Genomic DNA, 19,152 nt, shown 5'->3' with positions numbered 1-19,152 from the left:
GCTAAGTCAAGGTCTAAGTTAATTACTCAAAATGTTACCAAACACTCCAAATGGGTTGATCGATTAAAATGAAAATCCTAACGTTTCCAACTTTGCCACCAATAGCTATTGAAAAGAGTGTTTAGGATAAGAAGTTGAATGATGAGGATTAGGGAGTTATGGAATATTTTATACATAAACACACATGTTATAATAATCGGTGTAATATGTTTCAAACACTCCAAAATTATTGGATTGGAGATTATTTTAAATCACAATGTAGCAAACTCTATTTATAATAAAGGAAAAATATATTTTTAATTCTAGGGTTTTGGGTCCATATTATATTTAGTCTTAAATTTCAAAATGTTACATGATTGTGTTTTGAGTTTGATTTCAATTTAATCCATAAAATTTAGAAGGTTGGAATTTAATCATAAAAATTTAAGTTTTATATTAATTTGGTATCTAAATTTCAATATTTACATTTTTAAATGTAGGTTAATAAATTTAAAAGAACTAAACAAACTATATTTAGTTAAATTTCACTATTTTCCCTTGCTTTTTAAATTAAATTTTAACTTTACTTTAAACTCATTATTAAATACTCATAAATTGTATCATTTCACAAAAACATGTATAAAAAATTGTGAATGCACCTTTTTTTTTTTTGTATATTGCAACAAAATTAGTGATATCAAATGAATTTTAGAGAGACGCGAAAGCGAAAGCCTATGGGGTCGTTTCTGTAACTGGATAACCAGCACTGAAAACCGTCTTTACATTGGATGGTTTGGTGTTTTGATGATCCCTACCTTATTGACCGCAACTTCTGTATTTATTATTGCCTTCATTGCTGCTCCTCCAGTGGATATTGATGGTATTCGTGAACCTGTTTCTGGATATCAGAGTTATCGACTTTTAAATTTGTAACTTTTGAATTTTAGACAATGTAGTGATATAGGCCTTTATTCTTATAATTTTTTTTGCTATTTTTGCAAAAGCTCTCTGAATATTAGCATCAATATTTAAAGGTGAGTATATAATGAAAAATTTATGTTAAAAATGTAGATTTTGAAATCTATGGACCAAATTGAAAGAAAACTCATATCTTAAAGATAAAATTTTAACATTTTGATACTTTTAAACTAAATTGAAACCAACAACTAAAACGTAAGGACTAAATGCGTAACATTTTGAAATGTAAGGACTAAATAAAAATAAACCCAAAAACATAGGAACCAAAAAAATATTTTTTTATAATCAATAACCCGAGAAAAATGTAATATTACAAATATAAATTATTAAAGTAGTGGTGTTCATAAAATCTAATAACTGGAAAAAATCAATCAACTTTTGATTGGGTTGAGTTCAAATAAACAAAAAATTTATGGACTGGGTTGGTTCATGGGTTCACTAAAATAACTCAACCAAACTCCAATTTAACATTAACTTTAAAACGATCCTTATATTTATTATAGCATTATTTAATTTCATTAATGTTTTTTAAAAATTTATTCTCAAACAACTTCTAAAAATAATATTTTGACACTTTCAAAAGATAAGTTTCATTATACAAGATCAATCCGAGTTATTAATCTCGAATCCATATATAAAAGTACTTAAATCAAATTTTTTATTTCTTTTTAGAACCAAAATTTTTATAAATGATTTGAGTAATCCAAACCAACTCAATCCAATTTTTTTTAGTTAGATTGATCACATGGATGAATTACATTTTCAAGTGTTTAATTTGAAATATCAAAGTTATTTAAAACGATTTTTTAAGTATATTTTAAACAATTTTGACGTAAAATCAGTTTAAATAAACCAAATTAAAATATGTCGTATTCTGTAAAATCAATCCAAACAAATCCGCAATTAATAAGAGTTTTTCTCGGAGGAAAAAATTTCTCAATCCAAACTCCAACTTATGAAGACTGTATGACTTAAAGTATATGAAAGTAAGATTGGTCCAAGGCTATGGTGTAGGGTAGGGTCTTAGTGAAGTAATTGGGTTTGGTGCCCTTTTGGCTGCAGGTGGAGGCAGCTGCTCAGTCAATTTTTACAAACCAAATGTAAATAAATGGAATTTTGTTATAAAAATAAAACTATTTACAAAATATAAATAAATTTTTAAAATTTTATTTATTTGTTTTTTTAATCTTTTAATGCAATTTCAAATGTTTGATTTTAATTTCAGTACTTTTACTAATTTTTTCTCAACAAAAATTTTATCTAAAATACAATATTTGGATATGCTTTCAAAATTCAAAGTAAGGATACTAATAGATAATTTAAAATTTTCCTAATAAAAACTATGAAAGTTAAATATAAGATTTATTAAAAATAATTATAATAACTAAAATTTAACCAACTGAAGATTATTGGACCAAATTTGGTATTTTAACAAAACCAAGTAATATAACTAATTTACTTTATAATATAGATTTTTTGTTCCAATGAGCTTAAAGTTATCAGCTTGGGGGAGTACTATTAGTGTTAACTTTTACAATTTTTAGTTGTTGTTTGTTGGTAGTTGTTAACTTTGACATTTTTTAGTTGTTGTTTGTGGTTGAGACTTTTATGTTAACTTTGTCTTTGGTTTTGACACTTTTTCCTAAATGAAAGAAAACAATAATGTTAGATTATGACTCTGTTAACATTTAAAGCAAACTAATTGGTTAGAGCACTAGAAATTTTTATTATATGAAAAAGGAAAACATTCACATAAATTAGTTCTAAAAAGAACGGATTAACAAAAAAATTAAAATTATCAGATCAATAAACAAAAGGAGTTGTTGTTTGGTAAATTTTAGCCTGCACAAGAGAACCCATGGAAAAACCTAAGCAATAATAGAGGGAGTTCGGTGAACCCATGAGTGAGCTAAAGAGAGGCTCTAAGAGCCTAAGAGAGAGTTCAAGAGGAGCATCACATCCACATGGAGGAGAGCTTGGACAGCTCCATGAGAACCTAGAAGGTAGGCTTAAAAAGAGGTGAGATGAGAAAATGGGCGAGCTCAAGAGAAGAAGCACCTATGAGAGAGCGCTTAGACAACTCTGTGGGATATGGAAGGTAGACTCAATAATAGGTGAGAGAAGCCCGGGAGAGAGCTTAGGCAACCCAGCAGGACCTATGAGGCAAGCTCGAGAAAAGCAGCTCAAAGGAGCATAGGAGAAAGCTCAAGAAGAGCACTCATGAAGGAGAGGTTAGACAACTCCACAAGACCCACAAGGAAAACTCAATAGAAGTAAAAGTTCATAGGAGCTAGGAGATAGCTCAAGACGAGCTCAACGGAACCTAAAAGAAATCCTATTGAGAGAAGTCACAGAAGGAGAGCCCACAACCAGAGAGTCTTACCTATTGTTAAGAGGAGATCACAATGCAGTACCAAGGACAGCTTAGAGGACCCACAAAGAAAGAGCTCTAAAACATTGAATGTGAAACCGATCAAATTTCAAACAGACAAGTGTCATAAAAGGAGTTGATAGGAGCATTCTTGGTCTATCACAATGGTAATGCAAATACTAATTGATTATCAACTCAACGGTAATGAAAGTTTAAGAGAGGCGCAATTATGACCCAAGTGTCAGCTATGAATCAATGTATTCTATAAACAACAAAGGTAATTAGTCAAAGGTTTGCCCAAATACACCTAAATAACCTATCACTTTTTCTATTGTCTAGTCACTCGAAAGCACAAGACTAAATTGAACGCCACAGTGTGACTAGACTCCATACATGTGCTTACCTTCATTTGTCTTGCAGGCACCCAGACAAATCTTCCTATAAAACAAATTTTACGGCATCAACAATTAAATTACAAATTTGGTCAACCTGATTTGAAAAAAATATATTGAAATTTAGTCTCCTATGATTCTAACAGTTAAATTTTAATTCATATAATTTAATCATATCTCATAAAAATAGTCCATCGTTTAATAAAATCATAACTAGCCCCTAACATAAACACTGTTTATGAGACTTTTATCAAACTTTATAACCACAATTATTAAAATTTTAATTTAACAAAAAAAAAAAACTAATACGTTTATTTTTAAAAAATTGCAAAAATCACCCCTAAAATATAATTGTTATTGCAAAACGTTCAAACCTTTAAATAGTAAAATTAAGCCTTCAATCTTAGACAATTGTTAAAACAAAAATCATCAAACTTACATAATTGTAAAAGTTGTAACAACTATATAAATTTTTTAGAGTTCAATTTTCATCATTCGAAAATCTAATTATTTCATGAGATCCAAAGTTTAGAGAATACATACATATATATAATCAAATGAAAATAGTAATTTATACTAGGACACAATGTATCATTTCATGTCACTTTAGAGTAGATATATCATAAAATTAAAATAAAAAATGTTGTACTGTGTAAAAAATAATTAAAAGTAAAACTACAAGATCGTAACGTACAAAACATATGTATTACGTGTAACTAGTTTACAATTATTATAAATTTGAGAGGTCAATTATACAGAAATGAAAGTTTAAAGTTTGAGAGTATAAAAAGCAGAACTTGCAATTTGTTTCTTTTTCTTTTTTATCATTTTATCCTTCTGTTCTTATGAAGCATTGATTGCCAATTTCTCCCTTTTCCCTTCTGTTGACAGTAGCAGAGAGAAAACCCCATTTACAAGAAACTAGAGAGAGAAAAAACAACAAAAAGAAACTAGAGAGAGATTGAACCAAAAAGAAAAGAAAAAAAACCCCAACACCCAAATGTTTCTCGTCTCTCGTTCTCTTCTTGTTTATTTTGGATTTTTATTCCATTTTTCTTTTGACTATCATTCTTTTGTATATCTGACCCACTCCCCAAATTTACATTCCATCCTTGAGTGTTTCTCAAGTTAATTTTTTTACACCTCAAGAAAATTTTAATTTTTTTTAAAAAATATCCCAAATCTTCCATTTTCCCCCTTTTGCCCTTTCACATGTCTCGTCTCATCCTCTTGCGGCGGCGGAGGCGACGGAGCTGGCGGTGGCGGTGGCGGAATCGACTTAAATAGAATGAGGAACACGGCGGGATCTACGGTGGGCGCAAAAAAAAAAAAGAAAAACTAGCTTCTGCAGGACCCTTCTGGCTTATCTCCTCCGTGGCTCCTCCGGCGTTTGATCTCTGAACCGCCGTGACGCGGCGGCGGTTTTGGTGGTGATATTGGCGGACCGGCTCAATCTCTTGTAATTGCCTTTTCTTTTTCCTTTCTTTTCTTAATCTTAATTTTTGGCTTCTCTCTCACTCTCTTTTTCCATTATGTTCATTTTAGGTACATTTTGCTCTTTCTTTCTAATTTATTTTTTAATTTAATGAAATGGGTTAATATTATTTTACTTCTATTATATATATATATATATATATATATATATATATATTTCTGTGTGTCTCTCTCTAGAAGAATGTTAAAAAAAAAGAGTCATTTTGGGTGTTGGTGAGTAAAAAGAAAATAGTGGAGGGGGCGGCGGAGAGGGCGGTGTAGACGGCGGTGTGGGGAAATTGGAAGTTTGAAAGGGCCAACTGTTGTATTAGTTAGTATTAAGAATTTAAAAAATAGAAAAATAGAAATGATTTGATATTTGTATTTTAATGAATGAATTGATATTATATTGAATATTTAGGGCACTGTTCTGTCGCTCTGTCTTGCAATTAATGTAAACTCTTGGGAACGGTGGCTCTACAGTATGTCAGTACCAAAAACCCCTTTTTATTTTATTTTATTTTATTTTCTACAAAAGAAAAGAAATTATTATTGTTATTATTATTATATGATTATTGAAAAAAAAAAGAAAGAAAGAAGAAGGATGAATTTAGAAAAAAAAATTGGAAAATGGAAACTTGGCAATAATACCGAAATGGGTATTTGGAAATAACGCTGAGGACGATTACTTGTGGACCTATCACTACTTTTTGTTACTATTTCTTTTCTCTTTTATTTATTGGGTTATACAAATTGATGCTAATATAATCTACGTTGCTGTGAACATCCATAATCCAACTCATTTTAATTAAATGCCACATCATGGATTCATTCATCCAAATTATTGCAATCATTTTGGGGTTTCTAAATACTGCTTCTCAATTTACTTTTTATTACAAAATTTAACTCATTTGACGAGATGTAAAGATTTGAGTTTTTAGAAAGAAAAAAAAAACAAAATTAGTTTTTTGGTTTTATTTGATAAATGTGTTACTTTTGTTTATGTATTCGAAGTACATTCTATCGGCAAGAATCGAAGTAATTTTTTTAAAAGTAGAAAACTAAGTAGAACAATTTTACAAAATTCATCCATCAAAATAGTAATTAAAAAGACTACTATTTTAGTTATAATTTGAAGTTCATATTCAATATATTTAAATTGTACAATTTAAATTTATGTATTTTCAGTAAATATTATTCTAAACAGTTGTAATAATCTATAACTAAACTAATTTACTCCTTAACCCAAACACTCGGTCGAATAGTAAGTAAACTTTGTTTAACATTTTTTTTCAAAATTAAAGGAAATTATTTAAGCAAATGGCATACATTTTGATTTTTTTAGTAGTTAAAGTTGAAAGAAGTGAGTCAGATGTTTAGGTTTAAAATACAAATGTATTTTGATTAATTAACTACTGAAATTAATTATAAAGACTATATAGTACTAAATATTTAAATTTATTGGATTAATATAGAATATAATAAAGCTAAAGGGGAAATTGATAAACTATTGTATTAGTTAAATGTGTTAGAATTACGAGTGATAAACTATTGATAGAACAATTTTCTTCCTCTTTTTAAACCATCTATATCAATTCAATCAATGTCCTTTGTTGTAGACATTTATCTCAGTTCTAAGTGTATCATTTTCTATCAATTATGGATATCGTCCAAATTCATTTGATTGAAGTTCAACTATATCACTTTGTACAATTCGACTATGTCCTTAATATACCATTAATTGTGACTTTCTTTTTGTTTGTGATTGTAAGTGATAGAACTTTATTTTCATCAGTGATGGATATAAATAGAACTTTATTTTTTTTTATTAATGACAAGAACTATAGAAATCATGTGCTTGTTATTCGTCTTCTTTGATTGACCGAATTTGTTTACAATCTTACGCGAACAATAGTGATAGACAAAGATATAGCTCTATCTTTGACTATCACCAATCGATATATATAATTTTTTTTATCACTAATAGATAAATATAGAGTTATATGTCCTGTCAATCATTGTCTATCTAGTTTCACTATTGATTATCTATACAAATTTTCCATTTTTGAAGTGATTTGAAACCATAGTTAATTTTCCTATAGTTTTTCGTTTAAAAAGATATATTAAAACGACAAATCAACAAAACTTTAAATAATATTATATAGCATAACTATCACCAACAATCTATAAGTAATAGTAATGTACGTCTAGACAATGATATACATCCGAAACAACACACATAATTTACCATATTTTTTTTATGATAGACAATGGTAGAACACTATCGCTATCCACAAACAGTGATAGACTTCCGTCTCTATCCATCACTAAAAAAATCCATGACTTATTCTTCTCTATAATTATGATTCACATCCAATAAAAAAAAAGTTTAGTGTTAGAGCTGCAGGCTAACAAATTTAAACTCTGGTCTTTAAAAACAAATATTGTATCAATATCACTAAATCAAACTCACATCGAATAAATCAGCATCACTCAACTATAAAAATAGAGAACATTTTTTAAAATAAAAATATATTAAAACTATTGACACGAAAATATTAAAATCCATTTACAAACAAAAAAGGAAAAGAAATCCCAAATGATTTTCTATATTTTTTTCTTTGTCCAAATAACAAAAAGAAAGAAAGTGGGAAAAGAACGTTATTGGAGTTTGTTGGTTTGTTTTTTAATAAAGTAAACCTTAACTTTTCTTGAGCCTTCCATTCAAAGTTTTTGAATAATCTTCAATAATTAATTCCTTTATTTCACAACTTAAATGTTCAATCTTTTCTATTTTTCTTAAAAAAAAAACAGTGCATTAAATAAAAATAGGAAAAAGTTGAAATTTGTACCCAAAAATTATCTAAAAAACTTTGTCAATTTTTCAAAATATTAAAATTTTTGGCTTGATGAAAGTAAAATCGTAAAAAATAACAAATTGACGATAAAATGTACTACAGTAATTGATAGAAATATGTATTGGTAGACACCGATATCCTTCTATTTGTGTGATAGAATACAAACTATATTTTGCAAAAAATTTAGTTTATTTTACTATATTTGAAAATTTCTCTTTTTAAAATCATATTAAATATGAAAAATTATTATATATAATAAAGTTTCAAATTTGACTCTGATATACGAAATTAATCTATATTTTATATATATTTTGGTGTATTTGAGAATGTTGTTAAAATATTTAAAAATTATATTTTAAAAGAATTTACATACTTTATTAAATTATAATTAAATTTAAATACAAAAGAATCAAAAGGGTTACTATTTCGGCCTAAGTATCAAATCAATCAATTTATTATAAAGTTAAAAAGAAATATAAAATAAAGGGATGATATTTGAATACATGATAGAGAAATTTTTGCAAATAAATAAAATTTGAAAAGACACGAATAAACTTTTATTAGTCTATATCATAATAGACGTGTATCAACTTGATAGACTTCTATTAGTTTTAGATAATGGTAGTAATCTTCGTTTTTCTATATTTAAAAAGCTTCATTTATAATAATTTCTTTTTGGTAAGATTCGAACGTCCCAATCTCTCGTATGAAAGATCATCTATGTAGTAACTTATATAAATTTTATAATTTTAATTTATTGTTCGTATTTGGCTACTTTACCTAATAATTTTAACAAAAAGCAATTCCGAATCATCCTAAATTTAGTAATTTAAAATAACATAGCTAAAATCACAACTTTTAACAAAATTATTGTTAGAATATCTTGTTTTTATGAAATTATATCAATTTTATACCATACATATATGTTTGGTAATTGGTTTAATGCATATGAAAATAATTTATTGTTATTTAAAAAAAATATCCAAATGAAAATTGATTGGAGGGAGGAAATTGTATTACTTTTTCGCATTAACTTAAAGTCGGTAATTCGACCACGTAAGCTATTATAGTCCACTTTATGTTTTAATTAAATTGTAATGCCTCAAGACCATGGTTCGAACCAGAATTCTAAATTTGGATTAACACAAAACGACCTTGGCATTTCCCTACAATTTGACAACGTTATCATTGCATGTCTAAATTGTTTTTAAGAGAAAAGATTGTCTTCGCAAATCACCATGGGTTCTTTCAAAATGGTTTGTCCTAACAAAGATACTTTCTAGAAAAATGGTCACCGAACATAAAATTGCTTCAAGCTAAACACACTTAAATTTGAAGTTTTCATGACTGAGTCACTTAAATGAAAGTATACCTTGTCGGTATAGATAGTGATTTTCAATTCTTTTGAGTTCGTTTTCTCAATATTCCACTTATTCAAATGTAATCTTGATTCATTTGTGCCCCATCTAAACTTGAGACGTTACAACACCAGTTGGTACTTCCAACTTTGATACTTGTAATTAACTACAACATCACTCTTCAAAATCCTTTTTACTACAATGTTTAGTGTTTCGTTCTCATCTTATCTCCCTCTTTCTTTGTGTGCAACCCATTTTATTTAGTCTAGATCTCAAATACTACATTGTTATTATAGTTATAACTATATTAAGATAATATGCACCTTATTGTAACCCACATGTTATAATAATCATCACACCCCCTCAAATGTTCCCTACCTTTTTAAGATTTTGAAAATAGAAATATAATATGGTTTCTTGTTACTGGATGATTTGTTACATTGTTTTTCAATTTGACTACTTTATAGACACGATATTAAACCTTCACTAATATAACGGTAAACACATAAATACTAATAATTTTATTCTACTACATGTGTCTAACTACATCATAATAGATACAAATAGTAGTCTATCTTAATTCTATTATATTTTGTACGATGTTTGAAATCGATTATAATATATAACCTTTTGTTGTAAGTGTTGGAGTGAAACAAATAGATATTTTTTTTATAAGAAAAAGTTTTGTTTTATTTGGTGGGTTAAGATAGAAATAGACAGAAAGGTTAGGTGATGAGAGATTACATGGGAACATAAGATATAAATGAAAACGATGGGTCTTAAGGTTTCGTTATTTTGGAGCCACGTGAGAAGAGAACCAAACTCAATCCCATCCATTTTATAAAATACCAAATAGGGAACCCACCTTATGTCCAGTAAATCACAACAACAACAAAATAAACAACAATTATTTTATTTTTTATCCTTTGGATCCATCGTGGCTTCTTTTCCCCTTTTTTCTTTTCTTTTGATTTTGTTTTTTAATTTCTCAAATTCAAATTGGGTAGAAAGGGTTGAAAGGGTTGGGTTCGATTCGGTTTTAAATTCAATTTTTGAAAATTAATCACATCTCTTCTTCATTTCTTACAACAATACAAACAATGGTAGGATTTTTACCCAAATTTGAAATACAAAAACACGTTATTAAAAGCTTTTAAAAACTTTTTTCTTTTAGTTTTCAAATTTTGGTTTGATTTTTAGACCATTTATAAAAAATAGATAACAAAAAGGGAAGAAATTTAAAAACAAAAAAGTAGTATTTATAGACTTAATTAAAAAAACGAAATAGTTATTCAACAATTTAAGGGTTGAATTCGTGACTTACAAACAAATATTGTATAGTGTGAGCAATGAAATGAAGTGAAAAAAAAACCCTACAACATTATTTATAAACATCAACTTTCCATCCAACTAATATAATCATCTAATCGATAAAAATTACTCAACCAAAATCACCTATCACCTAATTCCTTTCAAACCAATTTGAAATGATTTTATATTTTTTAAAAATAAATTTTTGTTAATGTAAAATAAAAAATAAAAAAAAAAAGTGATTTTGATCATCTCAACATCACTACCAAACTACCAAACACACCGTAAATGCAAATTGTTAAATAACTTCTTTAAGACAACATCACCTAAGTATTCATTTTTAAAATCACCTCGAACATGTTATTTATCACTCAATCAAATTTTTTATGGTATAAAAATTACATTTAAAGGCAAAAAAAAAAAGTTAAAATTTTATTATTTTTGAGTGATTAAAGGTGAATTTATTTTGAACATGAAAAGAAAAAAAAGGTAATTTGAAGAATTTCAAAATCATTTTCCCCTTTAAATCCAAAAAATGACTCCAAGTAAGGTGAACTCTTCTCTCTTAACTTATTTTTAAATTGTGATGAAAGGTCCTAATTAAAATGGACAAAATGCAAATAAATTAATCCAAAATATTTAATTGGAATCAAAACTGTGGTATTCAACTTCCGACTTGAAAGAAAGAAAGTAAATACATACTTCAACTGAGCCATTTTGGTCTAACATTTCTCCAATCTAAGGGAGACTTAAATATTCACAAATGATTGATTTGCTTTGCTTCGTGGTCTATTTAAACACAGCTACCTCAAATCTAAATACCCAACTTCCCACTTAAAAACAGAAAATTGTATTTGTTTTCCTTCTAAACTGCCTGTTATGAACTTGTCATTACAGCTATCTCAAACTGATACGAATTTCTTCCATTATAGATCAAAATTCTCACACCCACAAGCACTTCAAAATCCCTAAGCCTTGCAAAACAAAATGCAGGAAAGACAAGGTTCTCCAATAAGAGGGAGGGACTATATCAAAGAGATATGATCGAAGAGTTACTCCTCAACACTCCTGTAAAAGGGATAGGTTCGGTTCTTGTGGTCTGCTGAGGTGTGTGCCTTTGTTATGAAATCATAGAGTTTTTTCAGGGTGTGGAGAGCAATCCTAGGTAAGGTTTCATGTTTCTCTTTAGACTTCGATTTCCAAGTGTTTTTTGTATAATTGTGCGTTACACAAGCATTTTAGAGTAGTTGTTTAAAAATGAAAGAGAAAAGAAATCTCCAAAATGCAAAATTTATTCGGAATTGTATTTGGTTCAATCTACTAGTGGTAAGGAAAGATCAAACAGAATCTCTATAGCGGATGTAATCGTAGATGATATAATATCAGAAAACAATAAAAGCTTCATATCTTGCAAATTAGATTCAGTAATATAGATTTTTAAACTACAATCACAACAAAAGGATCAAACAGATGATTGAAAATGGTGGACTAACCTGTGTTTTTTCCTGTTCATTTCTTCATTGCTGCACATTTTGAACATACCATTTGTAAGTATCCACAAGCCCATCTTTGAGAGAAATCTTTGGATTCCATCCCAATTCAGCAAGCTTAGAACTGTCCATCAATTTCCTTGGAGTTCCATCAGGTTTTGATTTATCCCAAACAAGATCTCCTTCAAATCCCACCACTTCTTTCACCAATTCAGCCAGCTCCTTGATACTCACCTCCTTCCCACTTCCAACATTCAAATGCCCCAAATCACTGTATTCCTCCATGAGGAAAACGACGGCGTCGGCCAAATCGTCGACGTGAAGAAATTCCCTCAAAGGGCTTCCACTTCCCCAAACCACCACTTCTTTTGCTCCTTTAACCTTTGCCTCATGAAATCTCCTCATCAATGCCGGCAATACGTGTGAATTCTCCGGGTGGAAATTATCGTTTGGACCGTATAGATTAGTCGGCATTCCTGAAATTGCATCCCATTTGTATTGAATTCGATATGCTTGACACATTTTGATTCCGGCGATCTTCGCCACCGCGTACCACTCGTTTGTCGGCTCCAGAGGACCGGTTAGTAATGCGTCTTCAGGAATCGGTTGTGGAGCGAATTTAGGATAAATACATGATGAACCGAGAAATAGTAGCTTCTCAACGCCATAGCGGTAGGCTGAATCGATGACATTAGTTTGGATTTGAAGGTTAATGGCGATGAAATCCGCTGGATAGGTGTTGTTAGCGTGAATTCCACCAACTTTCGCGGCGGCGAGGATAACGAATCGAGGTTTTTCATTAGCGAAGAACGATTCGACATCGGATTGGCGAGTTAGGTCAAGCTCAGAGTGAGAACGAAGAATGAGATTCGTGAATCCAAGCTGCTGGAGTTTTCGGACAATGGCGGAACCGACGAGTCCACGGTGACCAGCCACGAAGATCTTCGCCGATTTATCGAAGAGAAACGAGGATCCCGATGAAGCTGCAAAAATCAAAGAGAAAAGAGAAATTTCAGAAAGGATTCAGAGATCTAAGAAACGCGAACCGCCACTGAATGTAGAGAGAGATTACCGTTGTCGGCGGCGCCGCCCATCGTGGGAAGTGGAAGGAGAGAATCGTCGGCAGGCGGCGAGAGGAGGAAGGAATATGTGAGGGCGTATAATAAACGATAGAGTCGCGGATTCAGTGTGATTTTTATTGGAGGAGTTTAGTTTATCATCTGATGATTGCGTTAGATGCAATCCTGGCCGTTGAATTACAATTCATTGATGCTTGTATTAAATCTTAAATTAATTACATATTTTCACCTTTGATTGTTTCTTAAGCATTATTTATTTTAATTTAATTACACATTTAAATCTGTTGTACTAAAAAAGGCTACAAATTAAAATCTTTAATTGTAATAAGAAGACAACTATAGCAAAATAATTTTAAAATACCAAAACTTCAAATTATTTGAAAATCTAACAAAAATCAGTTTGTCAAAAATGTTAAATTTACTAAAATACCCCTGCTTAATTCAAATGTGCACATGCTCCCCAGCTCCAAAAAAAAGATAGGAATTAAGAAAAATATTTACAAATACAAAAAATTACGAAAGATTTCTACAATAGACACATACAGTAACCTATCGTAAATATATCTTTTATATTTTTTTAAGTTAAATTATATAAAAATGTTCCCTAAACTTTATTGTTTATTTTAAAATATCCATAAACTTTCAAAAGTTTAAATAATGCACTTAAACTTTAAAAAATGGTTAAAAAATATCTAAAATTGTTTAAGTTTTGTTTAAAATATACCGATAAACTATTAAAAAGTTTTAAAATAATCTAAATTTTACACGAATTTTTTCACTAACCAAAATTTCAGGTTAAAATTACAATTTTAAATTTATTTTAATTGTAGATAGATCTATCAACGTGAGTTTTTTTTATTCAACTAATTTTTGTTTACTATGTTACAAAGGGATTTTTTTATTTTGAAAATTTTTAGATTTTATGGAATTTTATGTTTTAACCAAATTTTAAAATGTTGAAAGATATATGGAAGTTTTAACTTTACATAAATTTTCATTTGGATAGATGTTTGTGGAAAAATTATAAAATAAATTTAAATTAGTAAATAGTATTTTGTTGTTTTCAAACAAGTAAATAGACATTTGTTTTATTATATTAATGTCATTTTCAGGTTTATTTTTGTGTGATTTGTGATTTTTTACAATGGAATAGAAATATCTATTCATCCACTCTATCTGAAAATGTGAAATTATCCATAGAAATATGGACATATTCATGCAAATTAACAAAATTTTAATGTTTAACGTTTTCAATTTTTTTTAATTCTTTTTTAAAGTTTAATGACATTTTTTAAATTTTTAAAAATTCAGCATATTTTTTATAGACATATTTTTTTATATATATAATTTATCCTGTTTTATAAATATTTTAGAGATGAAAAAGTAGAGAAATTAATTTTTAAAAACAAAATAAAAAAATCAAATGGGATAGGTTTCAAAATTTAGCTCATTTTAAGAACATTCACAAACAACAAATATATATACCATTTTAATTTAAAAGCCAAGAGTAAAAGTGAGAAATTGAATCGAGAAAGAAGGGAAAAGGAAATATCTATTATACTAAGAGTACAATCCTCATTTTCTTATATTTTGTTTTAAAAAGAAAGCAAAAATAGAAAATTGAGTAGGTTCCTTTCAAATAGGTTTTGGATATATTGGTTAGAGTCGATTTTCCAACCAAACTGTTAATGAACATGCTATGACTAATTTAATAAATATTCAAACCGACTTGACTGTCGAATAGTGCAAATAGGCTATTGATCTGTCAGTCAATCGATTTTATGCTTTAATTTATTTTTAAATGTTGGTTTGGACTCTTTCCCGACCGAGCTATTTCTTTCTTCAATCGCTTGCTCTCAATTCGTCTAACCTTAGTTTATTGAGTACTTGGTTTTTTGGTGCTCACCATAGTTTCAAGCCACAACAGTGAATTACTTTTAATACAACAACTATATAAAATGATTAAACTTTCAATTTTTAATAAGAAGTATCGTGTCAATTATCGTTGAGCTAAACATTAATATTTTAGATGAGCAAAGATTATTATAGTAGTTTACGACCGGGAGAACTTTAGATGAAAATAGTTATTTGAGTAGTTTATTTTACAAACAATATTATTATTTGATTAGTGTTGTGAAATTGCATGGAAATTTATTATAAACTAGAGACCGGAAAAACACTTTCAAAATAACATTCCAGAAGCGATATACAAAAGAGCAAAGAGCATACAAGTGAGGTGGAGTTTCTTCCATAAATCGTCTTATAAAGATCTTTCGAGAGGTTTCACCAAATCTCCCTTCAGTGATTTCTAAGAGTATTTCATAGAATGATTGAGAGGCTAAGTCCATGGATCAGAAGAGTGCAGAAAGTGGACTAAGGACGAGGTGGGAACTTTTCTCCATTGAAGATGAGGTCAGTTGAGGAATTGTTTACGTTATCTTTGACCCCATTTGAATGAAACCCATGAATTGTAATTTTTATAATTAAGGAATCCCATGTAGCAGTATCGATAGGATGACTTCACATGCATTATTATTATGTTTTTTACAAAACAATCAATGAACCACAAAAAAATGATAATGCATAAAACTTCCTTACAAGCAATCAAATTTCATTTCTCAAGGAAAAAGAAGTTGAAAAACTAACTAAGAAGTAGCTGGAGTCTCTTCATCTTGACCTCCCGCATGGTATTCATATGAACTGTATTTGGTAACATTATGGGCTATCAAAAGCCAAACATGAGTGATCAATTCACCACCTTGTCTGATGTGTTCTGAATGATATTCCATTTCACATTTACTTGCAGCATATCCCAACATCTCAAACCACATGCTGCCAATTAGCTTCCACTTGTTCTCGTTGCTCAGTGCCAATAAGCAGTCTGCAAGTTCTTTTACATCCTTCATCAGATGCCAATTTCCTACAACTACTTTTTCTGCTTCTGATTCAATTGGTTCATGTGGCTCTCTTGCATGAAGGATGCTCTCTTTCTTTAATTTCAGAATATCATTGCAGATGTCCTCTTTCTTTAGACGTCCAGTTCTTGTGAACTTCCCGAGTTTCACACATGAATGATCAAATATTATATCTGCAGTTGTTGTTGATAGCACGTGGGAACGAGTCACCACAAGATACATCATATAATCTGATAGACTCATGATAGCTTCCGTTTTATTTCCTACACTAGTATCACGATAACCTTCGATGTTATAGAAAATATTTGTTGTGATGTGCCATATGAAGATGCACTTATCAAAGGGTCTCTTTGATACAGTTGTTTCAATTGCTTTAATCAATTTGTTTTCGTTGTTGAGGTTCAGTAAAGTTTTGTACCTATTGATTGTCCATTGGCCTCTCTGATCAAATTCTTCTTCTCCTTTGATCGCCTCTATCTCTCTCAGTTCTGTCACCACAAATTCTTTCACCTCTGGACTGACGTCAATTCGATCCAAACTCAATTGCTTTCGGAGTTTCATATCCATTCCCATATAGCGGAGAATTTTTATTCTGCTGTAGTTCCGATGCTTGGTTTGCAAGCAGAATTCTAAAAGATTGAACTGCCCCATTGTGTTAGACCACCTTCTCCAAGTTGCCGACTGAGGGGATAGAGACCGCAAGAAACCCCGAAGGATTGGGAAAGCTTCATGGTGCCTTACCATCTGTACTATAGCCCAATCTGTAAATGGTAGTCTCAAGATCTGATAAATCTCAATTATCAAAGCTGCTATCAACACAAAATGGATGAAGCCAATACTAATATTGTACACAAATGCATCCTTGAACAATACAGAAAATCCAACTAGTGTGGCAATTACGCTAAGCAAACTTATTAAACGAAGAATCAAACCCTTACGAGTGTATACAACAGGTGCCTTAGTGTAGAGGGCATCATACATGAAACCCAATTCGACATCTGTAATTCTGAACACATCTTCATACCCACATTCTTTAATGTGTAGTTTACCTTGATCACAATCAGTTGGAGGATAGTAAAGCCAATTTTCAAGATGAGGTTTTAGGCAGCAAAATCTATAGTAGGCCCTCAAGATCAAGTTTGCCTCTGGAAGTTCGTTCTCTCCCTGTGGCAATTTGTTAAACAAATCAGCTACTTCGTGATATTTGAAGAAATCAGCAATTGTGAAGCCAAAGTTGCCATTAAGTGCTGATTTCAGAGCCCATGAAGTCTCACCATACTTGATTATTCCAGCCAAAGACATCGGCAAGTAAAGAAACGATGTTTTGGAATCTGTCCATGACCTTACTAGAATGTAAAACATAATTCCCACTTGGATTACCATACTGAAAACTTGCCTCACTCCAAGTTGGTTGTCTTCAATTGAGTAGGCCGTGATTGTATCTGGATTTCCTATTTGCATGAACATTAGTGGTGCCAACAACGCCTGGACTTGTGTGTGCGTATTGCGCTGTTCATGCCCTATATCAATTGTTGTGAGCTTGCCCAGAACAACAGTTGCAATTTTAGCAGCTAATAAGTAGGAAAACCAAACAATTAAGCTGAGCCTATTTCCTGGTGTGTGCCTTCTACGACTTCCATTGAAAGTTAGGATTACTTGGAACACAAAGTTTGCCAATACTAGCAACTCAATGCCCCAGTAACCCCATATGAAACTGATATGTTCTGGTACAATGAGGTCAAATAATTCAGAAAACATATTGCCTTCTGTCCTTTTATAATCCCTTTAATAGAAATAAGTGAAGAATACTCGAAAACTTCTAGAGTATAGAACAAATTTCCATTGTTATTTCTGAATCATTTCCTTCCTTCCTGCATCACAGCCCTAAAGAAAAAGAATATAAGAAGTTGAACAAAACTTATACTATCTGTCCTTGTGGTTGTTAAATCACTAATTGACAAAAGCTTAAGCTAAAGTGTGAAAATAAACTTAATACATTATCCCCTAAACATGTGAAAAATCAATATTAATCGATCAGAAAACAACATTGCAAGGTTTGAACACAAAACCTTTTGGATCATCTACTTTTGTACCATATTGTTTTATTGAATATTTAAGTGTATTTTCCACGTGGAGCATGTATACACAAAGAAATTAAAAAGAAGAAGCTATAAATCAGCCTAAGATTTGCTAATTACAGTTCATATATACAGATATGGCAACTCTAAAACCATAGAAGGCGGGAAAATATAATTTGCATGCTAAGAAAGAAGAAAGAAGCTAGAATTGAAAGTCATACCAAAAGAGATGGCTTGTGGAGGCTTGAAAAAGGAAAAAGCTCAACCTCTAAAACCAGAATAAACGATTACAAATAAAACAGTTCAAAGAAGCTAAGGAATTTAAAAAGCTACATCTCACATATATAACATGAAAGAAGCAATCATCCCTCCGACATATGCTTAGACTGCAAGCCAAACTTGACCTTTAAAAAGAATAAGAATTACTTACCTTGGAGATAACTTTTGGCACCTTATTGGCTTACTATAGTTTGCAGAGCATGGGCAACAGGCCTGTGGCCAGAAACCCACTTGGAAGCCTTGGGAAATAGGAGCATAATATTATAATTATTTTTGCATTTACTTTTTCGTTCTCGTTATCTTTAGAAAAATTGATGACCGTTGCATGCAAAATGGCATGGCTTGGATGGAACTACACAGAAAAACGCAACGGTTTGTAGTATTTTTCATGGAGAACCTATAATAAGATCTATAGAAAAAATAGATAGTAAAATTTTTTTAGAACCTTATTAGTTGGTGTTTGGCCTACTGGTGTTAAATAACTCAATTGTTTCCTTTGTTGAATTGTCGAACAGTTATTCAGGAATTCTATCTTTCATTTCTTTACTTTGTCCATTTTTTGAAGAACTCAACCACAAACTTTTAAATTCA

General features: G+C 30.2%; 2 protein-coding genes across 2 annotated transcripts; both read right to left on the bottom strand.

The window, feature by feature from the left end:
- Positions 1-11,994: 11,994 nt before the first annotated feature.
- On the bottom strand, positions 11,995-13,441 carry LOC101216327 (putative GDP-L-fucose synthase 2). The gene is made up of 2 exons (XM_004144669.3): positions 13,283-13,441; positions 11,995-13,193 (listed from the first exon to the last, which is right to left on the bottom strand). The coding sequence occupies exons 1-2, from the start codon at positions 13,302-13,304 to the stop codon at positions 12,238-12,240; spliced, it is 978 nt and encodes a 325-aa protein (XP_004144717.1). The 5' UTR covers positions 13,305-13,441; the 3' UTR covers positions 11,995-12,237.
- Positions 13,442-15,443: 2,002 nt separating this feature from the next.
- Positions 15,444-18,659, bottom strand: LOC101214084. The gene is made up of 2 exons (XM_004144742.3): positions 18,504-18,659; positions 15,444-18,088 (listed from the first exon to the last, which is right to left on the bottom strand). Exon 2 carries the CDS (start codon positions 17,960-17,962, stop codon positions 15,935-15,937), a length of 2,028 nt encoding a protein of 675 aa, XP_004144790.1. The 5' UTR covers positions 17,963-18,088; positions 18,504-18,659; the 3' UTR covers positions 15,444-15,934.
- Between the last annotated feature and the right edge of the window lie 493 nt (positions 18,660-19,152).

The sequence above is a fragment of the Cucumis sativus genome, chromosome 2 (assembly GCF_000004075.3).
Source record: "Cucumis sativus cultivar 9930 chromosome 2, Cucumber_9930_V3, whole genome shotgun sequence".
Taxonomy (NCBI): domain Eukaryota; kingdom Viridiplantae; phylum Streptophyta; class Magnoliopsida; order Cucurbitales; family Cucurbitaceae; genus Cucumis; species Cucumis sativus.
Note: the sequence above shows the minus strand (reverse complement) of the source record. Positions and strands in the feature narration are given on the sequence as shown.